Source organism: Paroedura picta, chromosome 4 (genome assembly GCF_049243985.1).
Source record: "Paroedura picta isolate Pp20150507F chromosome 4, Ppicta_v3.0, whole genome shotgun sequence".
NCBI lineage: Eukaryota > Metazoa > Chordata > Lepidosauria > Squamata > Gekkonidae > Paroedura > Paroedura picta.
The window spans coordinates 69,186,131-69,212,391 of NC_135372.1; the positions used below are offsets into that span (position 1 = coordinate 69,186,131).

The 26,261-nt window shown below is 41.8% G+C and overlaps 1 protein-coding gene across 6 annotated transcripts in view; it reads left to right on the plus strand.

Annotated features, from left to right (window-relative positions):
- SLC44A5 (solute carrier family 44 member 5) overlaps positions 1 to 26,261 on the plus strand; it is a 223,836-nt gene that overhangs the window by 134,907 nt on the left and 62,668 nt on the right. For 3 of the 6 annotated variants that reach the window (XM_077333305.1, XM_077333306.1, XM_077333304.1), the window contains exons 3-4: positions 6,602 to 6,675; positions 21,752 to 21,836. In XM_077333305.1, coding sequence (XP_077189420.1) covers positions 6,602 to 6,675; positions 21,752 to 21,836 — 159 coding nt within the window. The remainder of the gene's footprint in view (positions 1 to 6,601; positions 6,676 to 21,751; positions 21,837 to 26,261) is intronic. The other 3 variants (XM_077333307.1, XM_077333308.1, XM_077333309.1) reach the window with 2 other exon arrangements.

Sequence of the window (26,261 nt, forward strand, 5' to 3'; positions counted from 1 at the left end):
AAGGCTTAAAAACAAAGCACACACATGGCTGAATGATCATGAGAAAGCTGCTAGATCACCTGCCCCCCCCCCCATTTCCATCATTTCCTACATCCAGAAAACACAAACGGAGCTGTGTTTTGCCTGCCTGATCTCAAGAAGACCGTGGACTGTGGTGGTAAATCCAGTTTTCTGGATTTACTGTATCGCCCTTTAAAAATGACCAAATTGCAACCCGGCTACCGGACAGCCTTGGGATGTCGGTGACATCATGTGGAGGGGCCTGAATACGCCACCAACATTCGAAGTCTGTCTAGCTACATTTTGCATGTGTGGAAATGCCCTTATAGTTAAAAAATGTAACCTATGGCTATGCGCTACATGCTGTACGCTCAAATAATAGGCTGATGGGTTTGTTCCGGAGGAATGGTAATTTCCTAGGAGAAGACAATACCTGTTAAGTATTTCCAAATAGTTATTAAATCATCCCGCTGAATGTTTGCATATTCTAATGTTAATACTCAAGGTATAGGAAAAAGAAACTACAATTGGTGCAGAACGCCGCAGCCAGGATTCTCACTAAGACATCATGGAGATCTCATATCCGGCCGGTACTCCAAGAACTCGGTTGGCTCCCAGTTGAATTCTGGATTAAGATTAAGGTTTTGGTAATCACCTTTAAGGCCATATGCGGTCTGGGCCCAGTGTATCTGAGAGACTGCCTCCCTGCCTATACCACCAGAAGAGTGCTACGCTTTGCCACTTCCAAATGGATCCCTGGCCCTAAAGAGGCACATCAGACCTCAACAAGGGCCAGGGCCTTTTCAGTCCTGGCCCCCACCTGGTGGAATGAGCTCCCCGAATTGATCAGGGCCCTGCCAGAACTTCCACAATTCCGCAGGGCCTGCAAACGGGAGCTCGTCCACTAGGCATTTGGTGAGGCCGACTGACCCATAACATTTACAGGTCCCCCCCACAGACTGAGAGACCGAACCTACTGAAGGAGTGTCAAAGTTATTGTTAAAATACTGTTCTAGCTGGTATGTTATCGTTATTGTTATATTGTTATATTGATTTTGAGAGTGTTCTATGTAAATGTTTCAAAATGTTTTATGTAAACCGCCCAGAGCCGTAGGGAAGGGTGGTATAAAAATCTAAATAAACAAATAAATAAATAAAATAATAAATAAATCTAGTGCCGGTTGTATTCTTGAATGCAACAAGTTTGGCTCCCAGTCTGTTTAATATTCTTCTGCATTGCTTTGATAAGTATCACAGCTTCTATCTCTTGGATCCTTTTTGCCTCACTCTCACAATAGAATACATTGTTCTTTTTATTTTCCTCTGCAGTGATCTAGAAAAAAAGCATAAGATGTGTGTATAACCTATATCATAATTCAGTTCCCTGACAGATTTGATGATATATTTTTTTCTTGTAAACCCAGGCAGGAAAATGTTTCTTTAAACTAGGAAAATGCATTTAACATATGCTATCAAGCCACAACAACATAGTTATTAGAAAGAAGCTTAACATTCAGGCACCTTTTAGCTGAACCAGAATGTCAAAGAATTATTTAACTATCAGAATATGAAATACATAATTACCATCTGATAAGATCTAACATCTTGCTACTTTGTTAGAATTTATAACATCTCAATACAAGGCTCTGCGGGGAAATGAATCTTCATTTTGTGAGCAAGGTTTATGCAGTATTCAGCTTTCCTATGTTAATCTTACTGCACGTGTTTAATATTTAATACCAGGAGTAGATGAGAACCGAGTTCTGAGGCATGATCTATTTCAGACTACTGATGAATGCTAAATACAGAATAATGGTTGCCAGCGGTTGGGAAGAATTCATGTTATATTCTAGTATAATTGCATTATATAAAAACAATATCCAGTTTGACAAAGCTGTTCAGAAAGAATAAAATAAAAAGTTAGCAACAAAAAAAGTTCTATTTTGAAATCAGGTTCTGAATTAAATGGATTCTGTGAACCTATACTTTTGAACAACTTTTCACATCTCACAGAACACATGGACAGAATTTGTGCACTTAAGCCCTGTAGGAACCTTTGCTCTTACTTTGCTTATCTGTAGAATAGGCAGGTTATTTATTTGTTTGTTTGTTTAGGGATTTGTATATCGCTGCTCCCAACAAGCTGGCTCAGGGTGGTTCACAACAGTGGCATAAAACAATATACAATATAAAAACTATGCAACACAATTAATAATAACTAAAACAATCCCCCAACAACAGATAAAACAGCGGTATATAAAACTCCTCTCCATGCAAGGAACCATTAGAGTCAGTCAGAGTAACACTATAGATAGTAGTAGTAAAATACTATAGATAGTAGTAAAAATAAATGGATAACAGGGGGCCATCCTCCAATACTGTGCACAGAAGCCCAGGGGGCCAGAGGGGGGAGGGACCCAATCTTTTACCCCGGGATCCTCCACCCGGCATCAACAAGCGCCTGGCAGAAGAGCTCCGCAGGGTCTGCAGCTGCGGAGCTCATTCCACCTGGTAGGGACCAGGACTAAAAAGGCCCTGGCCCTGGCCCTGGTTGAGGACAGGCGTACCACCCTGGGGCCCGGGACCATCAGCAAATTCATACCCACAGAGTGAAGCACCTTGCAGAGGGCATGAAGAAGTGTGATAGCACACAACAAGCTTTTGGATAATGAAGAACTTCTGGGCAGGGCCTAGAACATGGACACAATCATCCAGACCATTCACTTGAAGTTTTGTATCTTGAGATATAAACATTTCATCAACAACTTGGGAGTCTAATTTAGCACCATATACACATGGGTTGTATGCAGGCACCCTTGGGACTGCATGACTGTAGGCCAGCCATGGAGAGAAGCTTCCAAGCTTTTAAAAAGAAGTTTCTAGGTTTAGGAGTGTTCCCCCTTCCCTCTACAGGTATCTATTCCCACCTGAAAGGTTATGTGATAGAGTCAGGGCAAGTGCTTCTCACCACAGTTCTCTTCTTGCCACTGTGATGAGCCGATGTACTTCTTTATGCTGCTTCATGGGGCCTCAGGAATAAAACAAGAGGGTTTTTTTTTCTTTCACTGAGAACTCCAAAAACTTAAATCTACAATTTGGTAGGAGGCTCTATTTAATAAATGTCAGGAGTGCAGCACTAAAATGGCCCAGATTGACAATCATTCCTCATATGTCTTGGAGGGGCCCATAATATTGCCAGATGTCTAAGTACTCTTTCTGCCATCGTTTTCCTAAGTGGGCACATGGACACAGAAAGACAGCTTTAAATCTGTATCAGTTTTCTGAAATTATTAATATTCATACAGAAAGGATGATTTGCAATCTGATTTCAATCCTCCTGTACTTTATTTAGCTGTTCTTGCTCTTATCAATTGTGAATCAGTGTAAAACTAAATTAGAACATAAAGTAAGAACTGTTTGATGGGGGAAGAGTCAGCATTTTTTGGACAGGTGATGACTGAAGTGACAGAAATGTAGTGAGACGTTTTCTGCAATGAGGAGGAAAATATATATGGATGCATTCTATGAAAGGTGTAATTGATGCAAACTTAAAAGTTCAGTGTCAAGAAATCATACAGGGCTTCCAGGAGGGACAGCATGTGCTTGTTAATCATCATGTATACCAAGTGTGTGCATCTTTTTACAGCCAATTGGAAATATAAAGACTAGTAGTAAATCAAATGTCTGGAATGCATTGGTTTTCTAGTGGTGCTATTACTGTTGGACACAGATTCATCTTCTTGTCCTTTTATATACTTTATATGTAGGGACTTCTAATTATTGACCTACAGTAATACTATTGCTTGTGCTTTATCATAGACAGGGATATTTTGAAAATATTTTTATAACTTTAGATTGTAATGTAACTGTAGAATCATAGAATCATACAGTTGGTAGGGGCTATACAGGCCATCTAGTCCAACCCCCCCCCCATTCAATGTAGGATCAGCCTAAAGCATCCCTGACAAATGCTCATCCAGCTGCTGCTTCAACACTGTCAGTGGTTGGGGGATTACCAGCTCTCTAGGCAGCTAATTCCACTGCTGAACTACTCTTACCGTGAATTTTTTTCTTAATATATAACCAGTACTTTTTTGCTCATTATTTAAATCCATTATTGTAAATCCTATCATCTGCTGCTTGCCCTCTCAATCATTCATTCATTTATTACGGTCCTCAACCAATACCACAACAATATACAATAACAATTGCAGTTCAGAGTATAAAATAGACAATCCAAATATCAAAACAGGTGCATATAAATAATTTTAGAATACCAGTTTATATAAGAATTGAAAAATCTATGATCCAGTTCATAATTAGTTATATGATTTAAAAATTACTAAAGACTGATGGAAGCTCTGTATTTGAAAATTTGGGGACTTGTTTTTTACCATCAAGTGGCAATGCTATTATAATTTGCTAATTTCCCACTGAATTTCATTACAGTTTTCAGGGTTTGTAACTTTCACTATATCTGATAAATTTCAGAAAGGTAAGAATATAGCTCTAGTTTTATAAGCAATAAAAACCAAAATAAATGCCAAATGAAGATACCAGAGATCCTTTGATTACTTGATTTCCTCTGGATAGACAATTTCATATCTTCCCTTCCTATCTCTTTTCCCTTCCACTGAATACACATACCAGAAATAAAACATCTGTTACTTCATTGACTGAGGAAAGCTTCCTGATTGCCATTACAACTAATTAAAACCTTCCTATTTATGCAAAAATCCCCTGGGGAGAAGGTACAAATGTCTCCAGACATTTGATGGTAATTGGATAAGTAACCATTCAATCATTTTATGAGCATTTTAATGTTGTATAACATTTCTTCTGAAATTTGGATGGTTTAATCCCTTCTGGGAGACATACAGTCCCAGGAAAGTTCATCCTAATATGATGAAAAATAAAGGTGTTACAGGCCAAAATATGTTTCTTGTTAAAACTGGTGGAATCAGAAAATGAATGGGATTCGCTAATATATTTTGATGTTAATATTGAAAGTAAATGAAAAAGAACCCTTTAAAATTTATTTCTTCATTTATTTTGAAACCAATATGCACCCTTAATATATCTTTAACTCACAAATTGTCAAATTGAAGTATACTAAAAAGAATAACTAAGGCATGCCACCCTTCTAAGCCAGTTGGTTTTAGTGGTGAAGAATGTAACTCTGTGTAGATGGTATTATGAAACCACACCCATGTCTATTTTTCTAGATCTAGAAAATTGCAACAGAGTGACCCTCTACTTTGGAAGTTATAGCACTAAGGGATACTGATATTCTTCTGCAGTTTTGTTCTCTGTCATCTTATCTGTTTTATACCAGCTTTGCTGGTTAATTTATATAACATTTATATAATATAATGTTATATAATATATAACAAAGTAACTTTGATATTAGAATAAGGTGTCCAGAATTTAGGGACCATAAGGTGAGGCGCACCGCCGCTGCTGGCGGCCTCCCTCCCTCCCTCCAACTGGGCTCGCCTCACCTCCCACGCACCTCTCCCGCGAGCCCTTCTTGTGCACCTGCACAGCATTGGCGCAGGTCAGGTGGGGGCCGAGGGCAGGCCTCTATCTTCGCAGGCCAGCCACAGGGCCAGCCAGGTCAGAGCGCCGCTGCCAGCCAGGGGGCAGAGAGAGAGGGAGGCAGGGAGGGGACTCCAGCTGGTGGGACTTTTAAGGACCCAGCCGGGACTCGGGACAAAGACCAGGAAAGTGTTAGTGTCCCATGGGAGTCGGAACGGATGGGCAGCTTATATTAGAATATTCTGTTATTTGTGTGGCTTTACTTGGTGAAGTTTTTCAGTTTGATAAAATCCCAGATATATTCTGGAATTACCAGCAAAACTGGGTTTCAATCACATACACTTCCACAAACTCTTTGTTCAGGTTGCATATATGTGCAAAGTCCTATCAAGTCACCACTGACTTATGCAAGCCTAGTAAGGGGCTTTCAAGGCACGTGAGAAGCAGAAATGGTTTGCCATCCCTCCCCCCCCCCCGCAGCAAGAAGTTTGCCGGGCCGCAAGCTAATCGGCTGCTTTGGTGTCCGATTTGCTTGCGGCCTGGTGAGCTTCTCGCTGTGGGGGGGGGGGCAAGGAGAGGGAGCCGCGGGCCGCTGCTGGGGCTCTTAAGTCCTGGCACTGGGCCGCGGACTGGGGGTTGGGGACCACTGGTATAAAGGCATGTAAAATGTCAGGTTTTTTTCATGACTTGTGAGTTAGGCTGCCCATGCACCATGCTGAAAAAATTTACACAGACTGAGAAGGAAATTAACCACCATGGACAATGTTTCCTTGCACATTCGCTTGGAGCAATGCCAACATTCATCAGTAGAACAAATCCTTTGATAATAGCAACTATTTCCTAAGAGCAAGCATATTAAAGTTTGGCTTTGCATATGTTTTGCTAGCTTTTTAGATGTTTATTTCTTGTTATAAGGTTTTGGCAAAAGTGAATGAATTGGAAGCTAACCGTGTTGTATTGGTGCAGTTTTCACCTTGATCTATCTAGCAATAAATTATTTTATTTTGGGATATGGTAGTATTGTTGAACACATATCTAATCACTTAATATGTTCTGTCTTCAGGCATTGTACAGATGTTCTTTGCTGTGCCATCTTTGTAGTGGTCATCCTGGGTTACATTGCTTTAGGAATTGTGGGTAAGTAAATACTGATATGGTTGAGTCTTAATTCATTGGGATGTAATTATTTCTTAGACAAATATGATAAATTTATGTTTCAGTTAAGGATAATTACATTTATTAACATCTTTCTTTATGGTGGAGGGTAGAGTCAAAAGGATTTCTATATTGACAAAAGAAAATCCAAGCTGGAACTGCAGGTAGAATTGTCATAATTCAATAATTTTGTTCTTTGTAATTGAAATTATTAAAATATGTAATTGTAGTAGAAAGATGCTAGCAATTATTAAGTATGAAAAAAGGGAGAAAAAGTTATCACTTTTTAGATACTTTGCGTTCTTTATTAATGTTACCAAAAAGTCTGTGCAATATAACATAAACAGCTCAAGAGATTATTTAACAGTGGGATACAGAGCTGCTGGCTTTCAGCCATTCTGCTTAATAAGCATCTTAGTTCATTTGAAATAACTTTATTGAGATAAAATTAAACATTATGACAGTTATGGAAGTGCTACTGTATAATGTCTCAGTCTGTGCGGTGGACAGTTCAATCCTAAAGGCTGCCAGTGTAACTGTGATGCCAATAGTGTGAAGAATTATTTAGAAGAAGAAGAAAAGTTGGTTTTATATGCCCCTTTTCTCTACCCGAAGGAGGCTCAAAGCAGCTTACAGTCACCTTCCCATTCCTCTCCCAACAACAGACACCCTGTGAGGTGGGTGAGGCTGAGAGAGATCTGATATCACTGCTTGGTCAGAACAGTTTTACCAGTGCCATGGCAAGCCCAAGGTCACCCAGCTGGCTGCATGTGGGAGAGTGCAGAATCAAACCTGGCTCACCAGATTAGAAGTCTGTACACCTAGCCACTACACCAAACTGGCTCTCTAGCCAGTTAGTGGGCAGCTGGTAGAAAACCAAAGTTTGTAGCTGAGTTTTTGAGGCTTCAGTGGCAGAGTCCCCAGCAACCTTGTTGCAGTATCTCATCCCAGTGTTGTGCTGGAACACCTGGGCTGTGATGGAAAAGGCAGGTAGAACCAAAGGGACTGAGTCCTGTCACAAATCCCTGTGCAGCTGAGAATTGTCAAGGGCCTCAGCAATCTCCCTTCCTTGGAGACCCCAAGCAGGTCCTTGGCCCTCACAATGCAAAATATATCCTTATGTCAGGAGGGGCACAGGGAGATGTCAAGTCATTCTGGGAACAGGTCCTCTGCATTTCTTATCAGCCTAGCCCTTACTTCTGAAGACATCAAATCCAACTATTGCATGGCCTCACCCTCAGGTCACTGCCTGCAGGATGACTGATCTAGTTGCCACAGCTTGCCTTATGAGGGCCAGGGTGCAGAGATGGTCCATTACATCACCTGTGAATAGGAGAAATAAGAAGGGCCCTGGGGTGGGGAAACAGAGAGTAAAGGTCCAGTCCAAGTCAGCAGCTGGACCATTCTTCTCCAGGGTCACCACCCGAGCTCAGAGGCAACTCATCTCTCTCAACTCTTGGCCCAACAGTCCCAACACTTTGGTTTGCCTCCCTGTCAGTGAACTCCATCTCTCCTGACTTGGGTTATTGGGCCCCGGAGTCTCAGACATGCAACCGGCCATGATGGATGAGGCCCTCACCTCCCTGGAGCTGGTTCTGGGCTGCCAGGACCACTGGTAATTTGAGCACCCCTAATAGGTCCTTTTGTTGATAGCCCTGTGTTAGCATGCCCACTGTGATAGAGTGTCACCTGCAGGAGGAAGGGCAGGAAGGGCAGGAAGTGCCAGCAAGCGATGGGGGGTTGGGGAGGTGGTAGTGACAAGGATCTTGCCTCTTGTGCACGAGAAGCCATGGTGCTGCTCTGCCCAGCTGCAATGCATGTGAAGCAGTGTTGCTGGGGTGACTCTCAGTCATGAGCAAGGGTAACAGGGAAGCAGGTTTAGGGAATATGCCCCTGCGTATCTGTCTATATTTGGCCATACCATTAGGTCCTGCTGCCAAAGCTGGGGTATATTTTAGGGTACTGAAATGGGAGAGATCGGTATTGAATATGGACTTCAGGTTCTAGTGCTAAATGCTTGTAAGTGCCTTTTCTGTGCTTTTCCCATCACCTCTCTGCTGACTCTAAGTCTGCTTAGCAGGGAACTCTGAGACAGAGTCCCTACCTTGTAATTGTGAGGTGTTCTGGCTGGGGCTTTTGAAAGGCTGAGGAGACTGCAATTGCATGCTGAAGTGGGAGCTGGAAATCATGAGCTACTTTGGGCCTCGCAGTCATGGCCATGGCAGCGGGGAACACTTTGGTTTTGTGTACAATTGGTGCCTATGCACTGTGCTGTGCTTTTTTGTTGGCATAACTTTCCACTTCTGTTAGGGGACATTTAGGGAGCTTAGAGGACTAACTAACTCCAGACACATACCTCAGAACTCTCCACAATCACACCTGCTCTGGGGCCTACACAGTTGCTTTGACTGACAGGCCCTACGGGGCTGGTACTGGGGGATTGAATCACCATAACTAGCCCTTATACTGCTGTATCTCAGAGCTACATAAAAAGTCAGTTGGCTTTCTGAGTATATTCAGGTCCCCCCCTTAAATTTATACTATTAATTTAATGTGAAAAAAGCATGACAACATGATCACACTATTGCATCTTTCTGCTGCTACTTCAGTAGCTGCACTTTTATTTTAGAACCTAATAATAGCTTGAGAGGTTAAAATGAGTAGGGAGAAGGAATAAATAATCACACATACACACACGGCCAGGCTTGTTTGGCTTGATCATACTTGGAATTTTCTGTCTGTTTTAGTCTGAAATGGTGGGTAGGAGATCTGATCATTACTTTTATCTGTTTGTTTTAGTCCAGCTTTCTCCTTGGCTTTGAGCCATTTATATCCCTTCTTTCTGCTCTTTACAAAAAAAAAACAGCTGAGCAGTAGGAGTTCCCTGTCATTCAGAGCCATTTAAACTACTACATTCTGCTCCTCACAAAAAGCTGTGGAAAGCAGAAAATAGGAAGTGAAATTATTATTGGACTCCCAGGCATTATGTCTCCCAGGCATTCCATCCCTGAATTTCTGCTGGTTGTAGCTGTTCACCACCAGCAGAAATCTGGGGGGCTTTTTGCGTGCCTTCAAAATCGCACAATGGTTGCCAATTGGAAACGCTATTGATTTGCCATAACGCACGACGTCGTAGACAATCTGCCACACACCTGAAACCAATCTGCAAAAAGCGCTTCCTTGTAGCGCTTTCAGGGGAATCCCAAAAAGTGGATTCACCCTCCGGAAAGCGCTACACTCTTGCAACCAATCTGCAACACTAGCGAAAAAGACCTGTGCGTTAACATTGTTGCGGTTTCTTCAAAGTCCCTCCTCCTGAGCCTGTCCTCCAAACTTCCGGCAAAGCGATCGCCATTTTTTTTTCTCCGAGCGAGCGGGGATAAACGCACCAGCGAGCCTCTTTCTGTTTAGAGGCTTCCCTGGCTTCAGTCCTTCACCTTTAGTCACTAAGCACAAACCACAGAAAAGCCCGTTTGCTGAAATAAAGTCCCTTTATTTTTTACACATTAATTCAGCCGAAAATCGGGCCCGTGAGAGGGGGGGGGATTTTTTTTTCACTCGAGGCAGCGTGGCAACGATCATACGATCAAACGACAGCTCACATTAGGCAGCTGGATGGGTCTCTCCGTTGCAACAAATCTACACAGATTCGTTACAATGGGTCTGTTTTTTTTAAAAAAAACCTTTCTTAAAGGGAAAGGGGCTGTTTGGGAGCATGCTAACGGCTGCCCATTGGCTGCTTGATGGCCAGGGGCGGGACAAGCTTGGCAATAGCGCTTCCTTTCTAGCGATTTCTGCCGAGACCGGAAGCTGTGGGAAACGCTACAAAACGCAACTGGATTCCACTACAAAGGCAGGTATGCATAACGACGAATTCCACTATTTTAAATGGCGATTTTTCATTCAGTGACCAATTTGCAACAAAGATCCCGGTGCGTAAAGCCCCTGGGAGTTTCCCCCGTTGCTTTTTTCTGGCTGGGAAAAGCCACAGCTAACAGAAAGTAGGGGTGAAATACCTCCCAGGCATTATACACCCAGTTTCCTGCTGGTCGTAGCTTTTCACAGCCATCAGAAATCCAAGACGTGAAACTCTGGGGAGGCATTTTAACCCTGGTTTTCTGCTGGCTGTGGCTATTCCCAACAGCAGAAATCTGGGGCTGAAACGCTCCCCAGCCATTTCACCCCCTGGTTTTCGCTCACCACTAAAAGCCACAGGGAGCAGAAAATAGTGATTTAAATGGCTTGGAGTCATTTAACCCCCTGTTTTCTGCTTCTTGCCACTTTTCTCAGGGAGAAGAAAGCCGAGATTTAAACTTTAAATGAATCATAAACCCATATGAACCAGCTCAGTTTGCAAACCAACTTCCCAGTGCATATGGATCCATAGTTTGGTTTATGCTTCAGCCATGAACCATGAACCAAACCACAAAAATATGATTCGCGTCTATTCCTAAATAGACTCTAATCCATGTCAAACTATATACAGCAGTACATACTACAGTTCCTACTAATTTATCCTGTGAAACCTTTTGTATAGTGCTACCCTACTGCCTGCATAGAGAAACCCTCTTGCATAATTCAGCTTTGCAAAGTTTGTGAAAAGCCAGGTGAGTGGGAGCCTTTCTAACTCCTCAGGCAGGCCAGTCTACAATGTGAGGGCCACAGCAAAGAAGGCTTTACCATATTCTGTCTTGATTGTGCCTTAGAGAAACAGTGAATAAAGTTACATGTCTCAGTAGCAGCTGTTGTTGTTTTTTTTGGTATGATTAATGCAGCTGTCATATTACAATTACTGGGTAATGACCTCAATGACAAAACTTCCATTATCTTTAATGGAACTGGACTGGATTCCTCTGTTCTTTAAATACAGTGCTGCAGTTTTCCAGTAGAAAGGCCATTCAGCTCTGGCTTTGTTTCAACAAAACTAGCCATCTCACTTGGTTATTCTCTACAATATTTCTATAGAACCAGACCACATGGACAAATTCCCGTTACCAACTTAGCATGTGAAGAATGTAGATTGAACAGCAACTGAGCCAGCAGTGCCAGCAGCTAATTTTTAATTTTTATAATTCTCAGTGGAAAATTCACTGCATGTGGTGGTGTGTGTGTATGTGTGTGTGTGATGGTGGTGGTGGGGAGATAGCAGCAGAGTGACAGTATGATCTTTCCAGACAGTGAAAACCTATTTGCAACAAAAAACACAATAACTATTCAAGACAGCTTGTCTTGCTCATTTTCTCTTGAACTGGAAAAAAGTTTAACATTAGAAATTTCAAAATCAATCCAGGGATGCATCATTTGTGTGTGTGTGTGTTCCCAATATAAGAAACACTGCTTTTCTTTGACAGAGAATTCTTAGTAAGTTTAAGAATCTGCCACTGTGGCACATCTCATTTGTCTCATCAGATTTCCATTATTTTGCTCTGGATTTCTGGCTTTGAACAGGTCTTGGGTTAGATAAACGTAAAAGGTTAGAATCAAGCCTGAAAGTCATGGAAAGTTCTTATCATCCCTATGCAAATATTTAATTAATTATTACAGCAAATTAAAGGAATGGAAATTGCATAAACTCATTCAATTTTAGCATACATAGTGGCCAGCTTGGAGTGAAAATTGTCTTCAAAAGTGGGTTTTCCCCCTAGCCCCTTCGTTCTTATTATTTAACATACAACAGAATGAAAAATGATGGAGAGCTCAAAAGCTGGCAAATTGGGTTGTATTATTTTAGATGGTCTTAATAAAAGGTATTACATAATTTTTATCTTTAAGAAACAGGTTGTTTAATATATGGATGCTCTTGTAACATAGTTTCTTGATGTGGATAGTGGATTGTCCAGAAGACTGGTGAATGGGAATCAGATAGGAAGAGGATAGGGAGATGTACAGCATATTGGGAACCTTCTTTCTTCCCTTTCTTATCTTTCCAACTCTCACCTGCTTACATTACTTACAGCAATTTTGAATGTAAAATCACCAAATCTTCACAGAGTGATGGAAACAATGGCCAAAGCCCGCTCCATACTCTTCCCCAGGCATGGGTCAGAGACAATAGAAACATCTTTGCTGTTAGTGGGAAATCTGTCTACAGAAAATTATATGGCACATGCCTGAATCATTAACAAACAAACATACACACAAAACCAATTAAACCTTTGCATACCTTCAAATGCTCAAAGAAAAACCTTTCAAACCTCAAATCTGCATCTACCTTTCATGCCTAGAAACCTTTGGCCTATTGCACTCTTTTCCAGTTACTGGCATATGTAAATGGAGAGAAACTAATAAAGCTTTCCCATGCTGCTTTTTAAATTATTAATACTGTTCACCTCTCCTGATTCACATTTTTTACGTTGCTGAATTTTTTTACATGAAAGATGAGATCAGCCTTGGATAGACTCCAGACTCTTGTCCTGTTCAAAATGCATGGGAGTCAATAAAGTTCATATTAAGGGAAAGTTGAGTATAAACCAATTTGCAGTCATGAGTTGTGCCTAAAGCATTATTTCTGTCCTTTGGCTTTTAGCTGAGGAGAAATAATAGGAAGAAAAAGATTCCTTCTAGTGTATGAATATCTATGAATCAGCCCTTCTTTTCACATGTTTGTCTCAGTTGTTCAGATTTACTACCTCTTGTGCATGGAACTTTCTAGAGACTGAAATAATCATGGGTTAAAATACTATCTTTACATATATCTTATTAGTTTATATCTTATATAAACTAATATCTTATTAGTTTAGATCCATATACAAATCAGGAGAGCATTTGTTTCCAGTTGTTTGCCCAAAAGTTTGAAGTGGTCTTCATCTGTGTTTAGGATGGCACTGGACATCATCTTACAAAATCAGAATTGAAGATTTATGATAATAGCATTTATTTGGCTTGCTTTAGCTAACATTACCAGGGGAGCAGTACTGCTGATTTTCAAACCTTGTAGTCTTTACCTACAAAGTCTGTAGCTTGTTAAGAAAGATTTCTTAATTATATTATTATGACAAACAAATCATAGTTTTATGTAGCAACATATAATCAATAGGACGCTGACAAACTTTTATAAAAAGAAATCAAGGCAAAAATCAAGAAAGTATACAGTAATACAGGGTTGCTACAGAAGTCTGTGCCAAACTGATCACAGGGACATTCTTGATATGGATATTTTCTTTAGTCAAGCTCTAAAATTTAAAAACCTAGTATTTTTACAGACACAAAGTATTTTTACAGACACAAGGAGCAATATAAGTTCTGGTTCTAGCAATATAAGTTATAGCTAGGAGAAATACTACAGATGTGTATTTACAAAAAAATTCATGGGAACATGAAGTGGAAGGCCTATGTGTGAGAGGTCCTGCTGCTGAGTGTTTTGCTGAGACTTGGCTGTCAGGGTCTCCTGTGCTTCTCTGCATGTGGAAGACGTGGTGTTGGCATGATCCAGCACCCAGTGTGTGTTGGCAGAGAGGCTTCTTGCTTTGCCCTTCTTTATAGAAGATCATACTCTTAAGGGATTGTATCAAGAAAGCCATCCTATTATTAATGAAACTGCATTTTTTTTACTGTATTGACAGAGTAGGTTAGATGGAGTTATTTTAACTGAATTTTAGCAAATGACTGGCATAGCACAGCCACTTCATTGTTTTATATGGTAACTAGCTTCAAAGCCCGTTCCTAAGAACAGACCTTGAAAGAGCCCCCTCCCCTGGCCCCTGGCCAGGCAGCTGAAGTTGGCTTTGGGCTGCAGCTCGCAGCTGGATCAAGTGGGGCAGACGGGGGCTGGACAGCTCGCTAGCAGGGCCAGGACAGAGCTCCTTAGCAGACAGTCAACAGGCTGGGAGGCCCTTGTCAGTAGGCCCAGTCTAGCAGGCCAAGAGGCCCTCGTTAGCAAGGCCTCCACCACAACCCTTTGCCCAGGGCCCTCTCCCCTTACCTGCTGCTGGCTCCAGGCACTGAGCCGTCTGAGAGCAAAGAGGCTAGAGTCCAGAGACGGAGGGCGGGAGCTGCAGGGGCAGGACCAATCAGGGCAGAGCTGCCTGCACCCTGATTGGCCCTATTCTAACTTGGACAGCCAGACATATCCCACCCCCTAGGCTGTTTCACAAATATATAGAGGAACAACAATGGATAAGGATTTAGAGGTAATGCTCATTCATCAGACCTTCTCCTCCATGTCCCTAGTTGTGTTTGCAAAGTCTTGTTATTCCCATAAATTCTAGTCTGTGTTGAAAGACAAAAGTAGGGATTACAGGCCACCTGTGAAGGAGTTTACAAAATAGTTTTTAGGTAGCTAGGGAGAAACAGCTGAATGTTTATACAACAGCTATCCAGATGTATAAATTCAGGATCATGTGTACCATTATCTGCTTCATTGCCTTTGTAAATTGCTGGTGTTAAAAAGCCATAAGCACAATTTGGCAGACCGGTATTTCCACACATTAAAACACTTAAAATGTACCATTAAGGGGAAACAAAAAAGAGTAGTATGAAATCCTGCAGATCCTTATACTCTGCTAGTCACAACAGATTTAAAATTGATTCTTGAGTTTCTGTGGAAGTACGTGTTCTAGTGGTGCATTTTCCTTGATGAGATCCTTCGGGTGGTTTTAGCCATTGACTCAGGTCCAGATAAAGAAAAGAGAAGGAAGAGAAGATATTGGACAAACATATAAATACAATAGATTTTCCATTTCTGCTCTCTTTCTTGTGTGCTTGATGTACACCAGTGAAATGACAGAAATATGGTGTGGTGTTTTGCAATGTATATACTGGCGGGAATGTATTTTATTTCTGTATCTCAAGGGCCCATTATGCATGGCCGCCGAAACGGCGATTTCGGGTCACATGGAAAACGCGGAGGGGGAAGACGTGAAGCACACCGATTATGCACGGGAGGGGGCGCGATGGTGGCAAAACCCAGAGTAACCGATTATGCACGTGGCGATCCCGGCGCCGCTTCTGGTTGTGCCCCAGTCACCCGGAAGCTGCGTTTTCTTCCGCGTTTCACTGACGCGGCTTTTTCGGCGGCATGCACCGAAGCTGCGGCCGGTTGCAGCCGGCTCCGTGCGTTATTGGTGATTTTAGTCGCCGCCATTCCACCCCGAATGTGCGTTATTGCCCCTGTGCATAATGGGTCAAGGTGGAGTTTTAAATTTATGTTGCTATGATCTAAAATGTAGGCCTTTCGAGTAAGAAAGAGGGGGGCTGGAAGGATGAGTGGAATATGTTATGATTAAACAGCAGCTGTACCCTAGGAGGGCAGAGTTGACTGGGTGGTTTGGTGAGAGGCTTTGTGTAGAGTTAGTGCTGAGCAGTTTGTGTGAGAAGGAAGCAGCTTAAATGAGGAGCTGTAGAGTGTGAGAGAAATCTGTGTTCTAGCCTAGGTGGCAAGTTGGGAAGTTAAGTTTTGTGGAAGTTATTGGCCTAAGTGGCAAGAAAATAAGACTGTGTGGCTAGGTTTGTTTAAGGAACCATTATGCTATTGTATCTATCTGAAAGCATTATTGCAGCAGGTGTCTGCTAAATTACAAGATTTTGGCACTCAACCAATTAGTTATGACATGTGAATGTAGGCAGATGGTTGGCACCAAACCAGATTATAAACTTGATAGTTTATAGCTAATGTGCTAACCACAGTTTGTACTAATTGTGGATTGTTCACAAACCAGTAGCAGTGCCCCATGTTGCCACTTGAGCATAGGATTAGAGAAAATATACCTGCTGGATGGATGGCAGGAAAGAGGCAAGAAACAGACAAATGAGTGTTTGTTGCACAAACCATCATTGAATTAAACTACAGTTTACCATAATGTCTGAATGCTGCCTCTGAATAGCCATGGTGCTAGAACTGAATATGAAAAAGTCGGTTATACATTTCAGCTAACATTGGAGTAGCTGCTATTGAAATTCTGATAGAGTGTCCTGTTTCTTGAATGAAGAGGTCTAATATAGGGCCAGGAAACACAGTAGATCTTTTCTTTTGTTTAAAGATAAGGCTCTTTAGTCCATGGTGGTAATGCATGTGGAAAAAAATTATTAGGATAGTCATCTCTAAAGACCAAGTATTGAATCTTTGGAACATGATTAATAATTATCCCTTTCATGTAGAATTCATCTCAGTGTATGAATGGCTGCAAAAATTACTTTAGCTTTAAAATGGAAATGTCTTCCTTGCCTACCATAGTTCAATATGATGGGGGGGGGGGAAAGATCTTGGAGTAATCTACATCAAAGAAGGTGCATCATATGAAAATATTAAGTAATAAATGCAGTGCTATAGTTTTCTTATTTTGCAGCATGGGCTCTATTTATGAAATTCTTAAAGATATGGTACTGTTTTGACACATACTGATGTCCTGAGGTGATGTTATATGCTAATACTTGAATCTTTATTTAGCATATCCATCTTCATTCTTTGTTGTATTATGCAACACACTGTCCAATCTGTACTATATAAAATTTCAATTTCGTCTTTCTGTTTTTTCTATAAGGAAACACTAAAAGATTGTTTTGAAGTAATGATCAGCTGATTGAAGTAATGATATAACTCTTTCTGTCTCCTTGCCTTTACGGCAGCCCTTCTGTCATTGCTAGCAATGATCTTAGAAGCATTCAACCATGCACAATATTTTATGGGTGTAAAAGCTTTGTATGCTTGGGTTCCATTTCATTTATTACTTGCTATTGGGTCAACAGCAGTTCACAGCAGCATACACCTGCAACAAATAAAATGCACTCCTGTCTAAGGCTAATTATGACACTAACCTTTGCAGTCTACTTTTGGAATATTGCTGAATTGATTTTTGTACAGGAAAGGGGATGGAAAATATCATGTTGGACATCTTCTTCATTATCCATCCCTTGTTTTTCTGCCATAGAACACATTGAGTGTTAAATCTTAAACCATAAACACTGATTTCTTCTTGGCTTGAGTCAATGTATTCCTCCTCTACCTTTTACATCTGTATAGCAGAAAACGGTTTGGATCCTGACTATAATTTCTTTAGGTGTAAGGGCTTCCACTCAGAGTGAGATTTTCCTGTTTCCCCCTTCCCATAACAGCATAAATGCCTCCTTAAGTCCTATTCTAGAGGGCCAAGAGACCTCCAAAAATGCAATTTAAGAAGAGATTTAAGGCTGATATGGAAAAGGTAGAAACAATGCTCTTTGGGTAGATATCTTTGCATCTGTGTAAACATCTAGTCTGTGTACAAGCCATGATCTCTAACTGAAGGTAGCTGATTTTATAGCAACAAACCAAGATGAAAACTACTTTGTAAACAATGTGTGTCCTTTAAATTATGAACAAAATAATTCAGCCAAGATAATCATATTCCTTAAAACTGGTCAACTTGTATATTCCTTTAGCTCCAGCCTCATACTCCTCTATTTTAAGCCCCCTTCATTTCTTGTTTTAACACCATAATTGCCATCTTGATCCCTGTTCCTGTGCTGGATCATTTTTGTGTTGTTGGCTCCTGGCTCAGCTCTGTCACGAGTAGGAGTTGGAGTCAGGGAGCCTCCTACCACTGACAGTTTGTTTGAATTTAACCAAAGAGTAGTTTAAGAAACAATCATAAACATATCTATAAGCAAGTAATTTACCTTTTGATTCAGTGGGGCTTACTCAGGAAACGGTTGTTAGGATTGGAGCCCTAGACAAAGTGCAATCAAACAGACAAATGTAATATTTAACTCTGTTTTATTGGGAACGTAGAAACAGCTATTTTAATCATATGCATTGTGGTTGTCAGTATCTATAATTTAGGATTAGGTATTATGTATCTACTAGCTTCAAAGCCCGTTCATAAGAATGGGCTTTGAAAGGCCCCCCCCCTCAGCGGGCGCTTTCCCCAGGCACGCCAAGTGCACCCAAAGTGATCCCTGGTCCCCTTCCGGCTGCCGGCATGGCCACGGCTTCCCTGTGGCTCCCTTCCCCGGGCGAGCTCGCAGCTTCCATGTGGATTTGATTCCATATGCTTCCACATGCACAGCTGGGTGACCTTGAGTTAGTGACAGTTCTCTCAGACCTCTCTCAGCTCCATGTCCCTCACAGGTTGTCTGTTGCAGGAAGAGAAAGGAAGATTATAAACTGCTTTGAGACTCCTTTGAGTAGTGAAAAGTGGGGTATAAAAACCAACTCTTCTTATGTGATTCTGTAGGCTTTTCAAGGAAAGAGACATTCAGAAGTGATTTGCCATTACCTACCCCTTTATAGCAACCCTGGACTTCTTAGAGGTTTCCTATCCAAATATATACCAAGGCCAACACTGCTTTAACTTATGAGACCTAATGAGATTGAGTTATCTGGACCATCCATGTAATGGCACAATGTGAAAATAGACTTGCTGTATCTGTCCAGATCTTTTCTTAAAAGAGATGAAGCATTGGTCATCATCAAACTTCTCTGTAGTACCACATGGGAATTGCACATGAGCAGGCCTACCACTGGAGAAGAGCCAGCTTGGTGCAGTGGTAAGAGTGCGGACTTCTAATCTGGCGAGCCGGGTTTGATTCTGTGCTCCCCCACATGCAGCCAGGTGGGTGACCTTGGGCTCGCCACAGCACTGATAAAGCTATTCTGACCGAGCAGTGATATCAGGGCTCCATCAGATCTTATCATAGAATCATAGAGTGGGAAGGGGCCATACAGGCTATCTAGTCCAACCCCCTGCTCAACACAGGATCAGCCCTAAGCATCCTAAAGCATCCAAGAAAAGTGTGTATCCAACCTTTGCTTGAAGACTGCCAGTGAGTCTTAGCCTCACCCCACCTCACAGGGTGTCTGTTGTGGGGAGAGGAAAGGGAAGGTGACTGTAAGCCGCTTTGAGACTCCTTCAGGTAGAGAAAAGCGGCATATAAGAACCAACTCTTCTTCTTTTTATACAACTAAGAACCTCCTGGGGGTACTGTAAGTTGGAGCTGGAAGGTTATTCCTGTCCAGGGACTATGTGTTCCTGCACCACAACACTCCCACCATCAGTTCCTCTTTTGCTGCCAAAGAAGAAAGTTGTATTTGTGCATCTCCAATGAGTTTCATGTGTGAGAAATTGCTCCCCAGTGCTTTTGTTTTCTAAGTGCTCGTGGCTTTTCAAGAAATGTACCCATTGTGTGGGGACAGTGACCCAAACTGACAAGCATGTCTTATATCTGTTTTGTTTGGGTGAAAAGCACAACGTTCACAAATGTAAGGCCTGCCAACACTTCATCCCCAAGGCTCAGGTGGATAGGACATTAAAACATAAGGCAGCATATCAACATGGTCAGCTTCACTGCCCAGCTTCATAACACAATGGGTCTAGTCTGGATTGTGATCACCCCTGGTTCACTGTGCCTCTTCTGAACCACAAGCTAAGGGGAAAAGTTCAATTCCAAAGAGAAAGGTAAAAATGTGTCTCACCAGTGCACTCTTGTCCAGATTCCTGAGCCCACTCCTGTGCTACAGGAGAAACCCTGGACTCCATCAACCAGGTTCAAGATCCCCTCCAGTGTTTATCTTTGATAGGGAAGTAGAAGCAGACTTACCAGCAGACCAAATTCCACATGAATCCCAGTTGGAGTAGATAGCTATGGTTCCATGGCTACTGTCTCCCAAACCAATCTGAATCTGAACATATAAATAAAATGGTAAAAGGTGCCGGGAGGAGATGGGACTCATACCTTACCAATCAGGTATGCTGTCCTGGCTGTCCCATCCCTGATTGTCCATCCATCCAACAAATGACCAATCAGGAGGGATGTCCCGCCTCTGGCTGCATCCCCCTTCAACTTCTGGGGTGAGAAATACGATCTTTGCCAGCGCCCCTCCTGTCCCCATAAAGAATTATTAGTAGTAGTAGTAGTAGTAGTAGTAGTAGTAGTAGTAGTAGTAGTAGTAGTAGTAGTAGTAGTAGTAGTAGTAGTAGTATTGGTTCTTATATGCTGCTTTTCTCTACCTTAAGGAGTCTCAAAGCGGCTTACATTCGCCTTCTCTTTCCTCTCCTCACAAGAGAGACCCTGTGAGGTAGGTGAGGCTGAGAGAGCCCTGATATTACTCCTTGGAACAGCTTTCTCAGTGCTGTGGTGAGCTCAAGATCACCCAGCTGGTTGCTTGTGGGTGAGCGCAGAATCAAACCCGGCTCAACAGATTAGAAGTCCACACTCCTAACCCACTATACTGAGGCTTTCCAGGCCTCAGTGGGCTGTGTGCGGGGGGGGGGGTAGTACCTGTTGTATTTGTAGATACAATATAATGTCATATAACCTTTGTCTTGAGAGACTTGACACAATCCATTTTGGATTAAGAAGGTATAACAGACAATACATTTGAAGTGTTTGTGAATAGCAATTTATGACTACTGAAGTCAGTGGAACAATACTGTCTTGACATGATCTTCTTCTTCCTCTAGCCCACCACTGACCTCAAGGCCAATGCTTAGGCTACTTTTGAGAGCTTCATACAGATTTTTTATGTCTTCCTGCCCAATCAGTCTGATGTCAAAGTGTGCCATGGATGTGTCAGTGACCTTGGACAAAATTTTGTTTTGAGTGTTTCTAAATTTAACACCACAAAAATCAGGAGGAATATGAGAATGAAGCAATTATAGAAGGGCAAGTTCAGAGTGATTTACATAAATTGTGGCTTGAAAGTACACATTAAGTGGCTCATGCAACTCATTGTATAGAAAGAAACTCAGAACTGTTAACCACGAGCAGAGGCATAGTTTAGTTTGGCTTAATATGACTGTATGGCTTTATGCCAAGAAAGCTTTTGTAGTGCTTTCCTTGTCCTAATTTTAATAACTATTATTTTTAAGTGCATTACCTCATATTGTGGCTGCAAGCCAGATGTTCTAATGGGGGAGGGAAAAAAGGAGAGATACATGCCTTATTTTCTATCTAATTATCTATACTTTTTCATTTTGAAACCTACTGTTTAAGGAAAATCAATAGTCTTCAGTAGCTATTGAGAGAAGTTAAAATGGTACGTGACAGGCAGTGTGTTTTAATCATTAGCAAATCTGAATTCTTAGCAAGCTTGTCAGATGGGGAAAACACTATTTTCTTTTACATTTCCTTTTTCCCCCTGCAGCTTGGGTGCATGGTGACCCCAGAAAAGTGGCCTACCCCACTGACAGCTATGGGCAGTTCTGTGGTCAGAAAGACACACCTAATGAGTGAGTACTGAAACATCCCTTTGGCTTCCATTTTTGCAGTACAATGTAAGGAATAAAGTACTCTAGAAATTATATAGAAAAGCTGATTAGAGACTTCTCTCCCTCTGCTGGAGTTTATTAATTTCACCCCAGTTAGGTTTAATCAGATACTCCGGTGGGCAATGTAAGACTTTTGTGCTTTTCAAAAGCTGTTCATAACTCCACAAAATATATCAGCCACACTTCATAAAATCCATTCAGTCTGATTAGTAAGCATAAATTGGGCTACTGGACTCTGTCAACTTCTGATACAATGCACCTGTTTTACCATTTGGAGAACAAGCTTCAAGCATGTGAAGAGTTATGAGAGGGGGAAATAATTTGAAAATAAAGCTCCAAAGATTCTATAAGCCCTCAGGCACCTGAACAGGGTAATTTCCCCTCCGCTGTATTCTTCGTTTAATTGAGTCTCAGCTGTTCTCAATATTCTATCCTCCATATTCTATCCTCTCAATATTAATTCTCCATCAGACCATTTTTCTTCTGTTGTTTAATCTATAGATTTATCTTTCTGGATATATTAAGTATACCCCTCCCCTTCAAAAATATATATATAATATAGAGACTTCATCTTGCTTGTGGAAGGCCAGGTTTTTCCTGCTTTTGTGTAGGGGTCAATCTCTTGACAATTAGATCTAGTTTCAGATCAGAGACTGTTTCAGAGATAACCACTTGGTTTCTTCTCAGATGATTTTTCATGCATCCCATACCAGACAACAGCTGGAGAAAGCAAGGGTCAGTGTAGAGTGTAGAGAGATTGCAAAAACCACAGTAATCTTTTTTCCATTGACATTAGCCTGGAAAATATGGCTTCTTCCAATTATATAATTTTGAGTAGTGCACTCGCAAGGACTTTCATGGGTTACCACATTCACCTTTCCTCCAATGTTTCCTCTTTCCAGTCCTTTTCCCTAAAAACCCCTGTAACCTCTCCCCTGTTTATTCTTTCTTCTATTAGGGGGCTAGTAATTTCTCTCTATAGAATCATAGAAACATAGAGTTGGAAGGGGCCACACAGGCCATCTAGTCCAACACCCTGTTCAATGCAAGTTCAACCCAAAGCATCCTAAAGCATCCAAGAAAAGTGTGTATCCAACCTTTGCTTGAAGACTACCAGTGAGGGAGAGCAAACCACTTCCTTAGGCAGCCTATTCCACTGCTGAACTACTCTGACTGTGAAATTTTTTTCCTGATATCTAGCCTATATCATTATACTTGTAGTTTAAACCCATTACTGCGCGTCCTCTCCTCTGCAGCCAACGGAAACAGCATCCTGCCCTCCTCCAAGTGACAACCTTTCAAATACTTAAAGAGGGCTATCATGTCCCCTCTCAACCTCCTTTTCTCCAGGCTGAACATTCCCAAGTCCCTCAATCTATCTTCATAGGGCTTGGTCCCTTGGCCCCAGATCATCTTCGTCGATCTCCTCTGTACCCTTTCAATTTTATCTACGTCCTTCTTGAAGTGAGGCCTCCAGAACTGCACACAGTACTCCAAGTGTGGTCTGACCAGTTCCGTAATCAATGGGACTACGACACCTTGTGATTTTGATGTGATGCCCCTGTTGATACAGCCCAAAATAGCATTTGCCTTTTTTACCGCTGCATCAGACTGCCTGCTCATGTTTAGCTTACAATCCACAAGTACCCCAAGGTCTCGTTCACCTAGACGCATATTCCCCATCCAGTAGGCATGCTTTTCATTTTTCTGACCCAGATGTAGAACTTTACACTTAGCCAAGCACCGAGCCCTGAGGTACCGCGCTACTCACCTCTCTCCAGTCTGATGAAACACCATTGACAACAACTCTTTGAGTGCGGTTCTCTAACCAATTCCTTATCCACCTGTCTATCTGAAAATCCAGATTGCAGTCCTTCAATTTATCTATAAGAACATCATGAGGATCCTTATCAAAAGCTTTACTAAAATCCAAGTAAACGATGTCAACTGAATTTCCACGATCCAGCAAACCTGTTATTTGGTCAAAGAAGGAAACCAGGTTGATCTGACAGGACCTGTTGGAGAATAATCCATGCTGACTTCCCTGGATCACCAAATTGTCTTCCAGATGTTTGCAGATCACTCCCTTTAATATCTGTTCTATTATCTTCCCCGCAACAGAGGTCAGACTCATGGTCTGTAGTTTCCCAGGTCATCTTTCCTGCCTTGTTTGAAGATCGGAATAACGCTTGCTTTCTTCCAGTTCTCCGGGACATCTCCAGTCCTTAAAGAGGTCCCAAAGATGATGGACAAGGGTTCTGCAAGTTCTTCGGAAAGTTCTTTAAGCACTTTCGGGTGCATTTCATCCGGCCCAGTGGATTTGAAATAATCCAGTGCAGCTAAATGCCTCTCGACAACCTCTCTGTCCATGTCAACCTGCCCCCTTGGCCACCTTCGCTATCCCTTGGCTACTGCCAACTCTAGATGTGCCTAAACCTTTGACCTGTGGGGAAAAACAGATGTAAAATAGGCACTGAGCCTTTCTGCTTTCTCTGCATCTTCCGTTAGAGTTTGTCCATCTGCACCCAACAGTGGGCCTATTGCTTCCTTTACTTTCCGTTTGCTCCTTACATAACTGAAAAATCCTTTCTTGTTACAATGGGCTTCCCTGGCCAATCTTAGCTCACTCTCAGCTTTGGCCTTTCTGATGATTGATCTACAGTGCCCAGTAACCTGTAGGTACTCTTCTTTAGAGCTCTGTCCTTCCCTCCATTTCCTGAACATTTCCCTTTTCTTTCTTAGTTCCTCTTGAAGTTCTCTGTTCATTCAAGTAGGCTTCTTAGAGCTCCTGCAGTGTTTTCGTCTTTCTGGGATAGTCATGGATTGATCGTGCAATAGCTCTTGTTTGAGTAGCGCCCACCCTTCACATGCTCCCGTCCCTTCCAGCATTCTCATCCATGGTATGACACTCATCATGTTTCTGAGTTTATTAAAGTTTGCCCTACAAAAATCCAACATCCGCGTCTGGCTACAAGCTTCCTTACTCCCCCCCCCAATCTCAAAAGGAATTCTATGAGGACATGGTAACTTCCCCTTAGGGTCCCCACCTTCTTCACCAACTCTTGACTGTTGGTCAGTATGGCTGAACCTTTTGTGGGTTCATGTACCATTTGATAGATGGTATACCCCCAGCCACTCTATTTCTCCTCCTAAAAATCCCCATAAAACCTTTCTCTGCTTCCTTTTCTTCTTCCCACCCAGTATCAAATCGACTTTTTGTATTCCCCCACAAAAACATAGTTTACAAGTAAAAACTTGTAGGGGGCATCTAATTTTCCCTTCCTCCTGTATTTTCTCCTTGAAATTCCCCACAATCTCTCCTATTCTTCTGCTTCCTACCCTCCTTCCCATCTAACAGTCAACCTATCTATGCTTGTCCCCTTGTTTTCAGGTGCTCCTCCCCATAGCCTCTACTTAGGAAAATTAAGAAGTCAAATATAAAGTAACTCTCCAACAGAAAATAAAAATGGGAATGAAGCAACACATATTTTTTCTAATTTTCATTAAAAGAGGATAACAGTTAAAAGAACAGTTCTGACATCTTTCAGGGTTCTTATGGCAGTATTTGCACGCTGTGTGTTCATCCTTGTTGTAAAGCGAAAATTCAGTGAACACTTATACTACATCCCATCAGTATTTAGACCTACATACTGATAGCTATTCTGGCAGAGCAAGTTTGAATTCTGATTTGGTTTCCTGACCTCAAGCATGACTATGCAGATATCTGTTAATCAAAACAGTGAGCAAAGTGGATAAATCTGTCACAGTCAAAAATGGAAAATCCTTAAGGCCTAGAAAGGCTAGGAAAGTATGGCTGCCACAAACCACTTCACATTTAGTGACTTCTGTTGAACGGTATTGAGCAGCTCAGCCTGGATGATTCATGGAAGTCTCATGGTAGTGAGTTGCTACACAGTGTCTGTTAGGCCTGGCCCCTATTACTCCCTTCCTTTAAAGGCCAAAACAGCCTGACAGAAGCCAAGTCTTGCAGCCTGGCTATACTGTTATGATTGCCTAGCAATGGCGACTAATGTCATTAGTTTTCTAAAGCTACAGGAGCTGTTTCTATTATGGGGGGGGGGGAGAAGCCCCCAAAGCAGGAAGGTTGGTAGGTAGATAGGTAGATAATAGATTTTTCTGAAAACTTTGACATTTTTCAGGTAGATAGAAATATCTGTCATATGTTCATGGCTCTAATCTCTAGATTTAAATATCTACAATTTTGGCAATGTTAAGAATTAGACATATTGAACAAGCAGGGGCCCCTAAGGCTTGTGGGGGACATCATCTTTCCCCCTTCCCCACTATTGCTTGTGTTCCTTGTATGAAAGACCCGTGGCTTTACTCACATTAATTTATCAACAGCTTCCTACATCAGTTATCCTT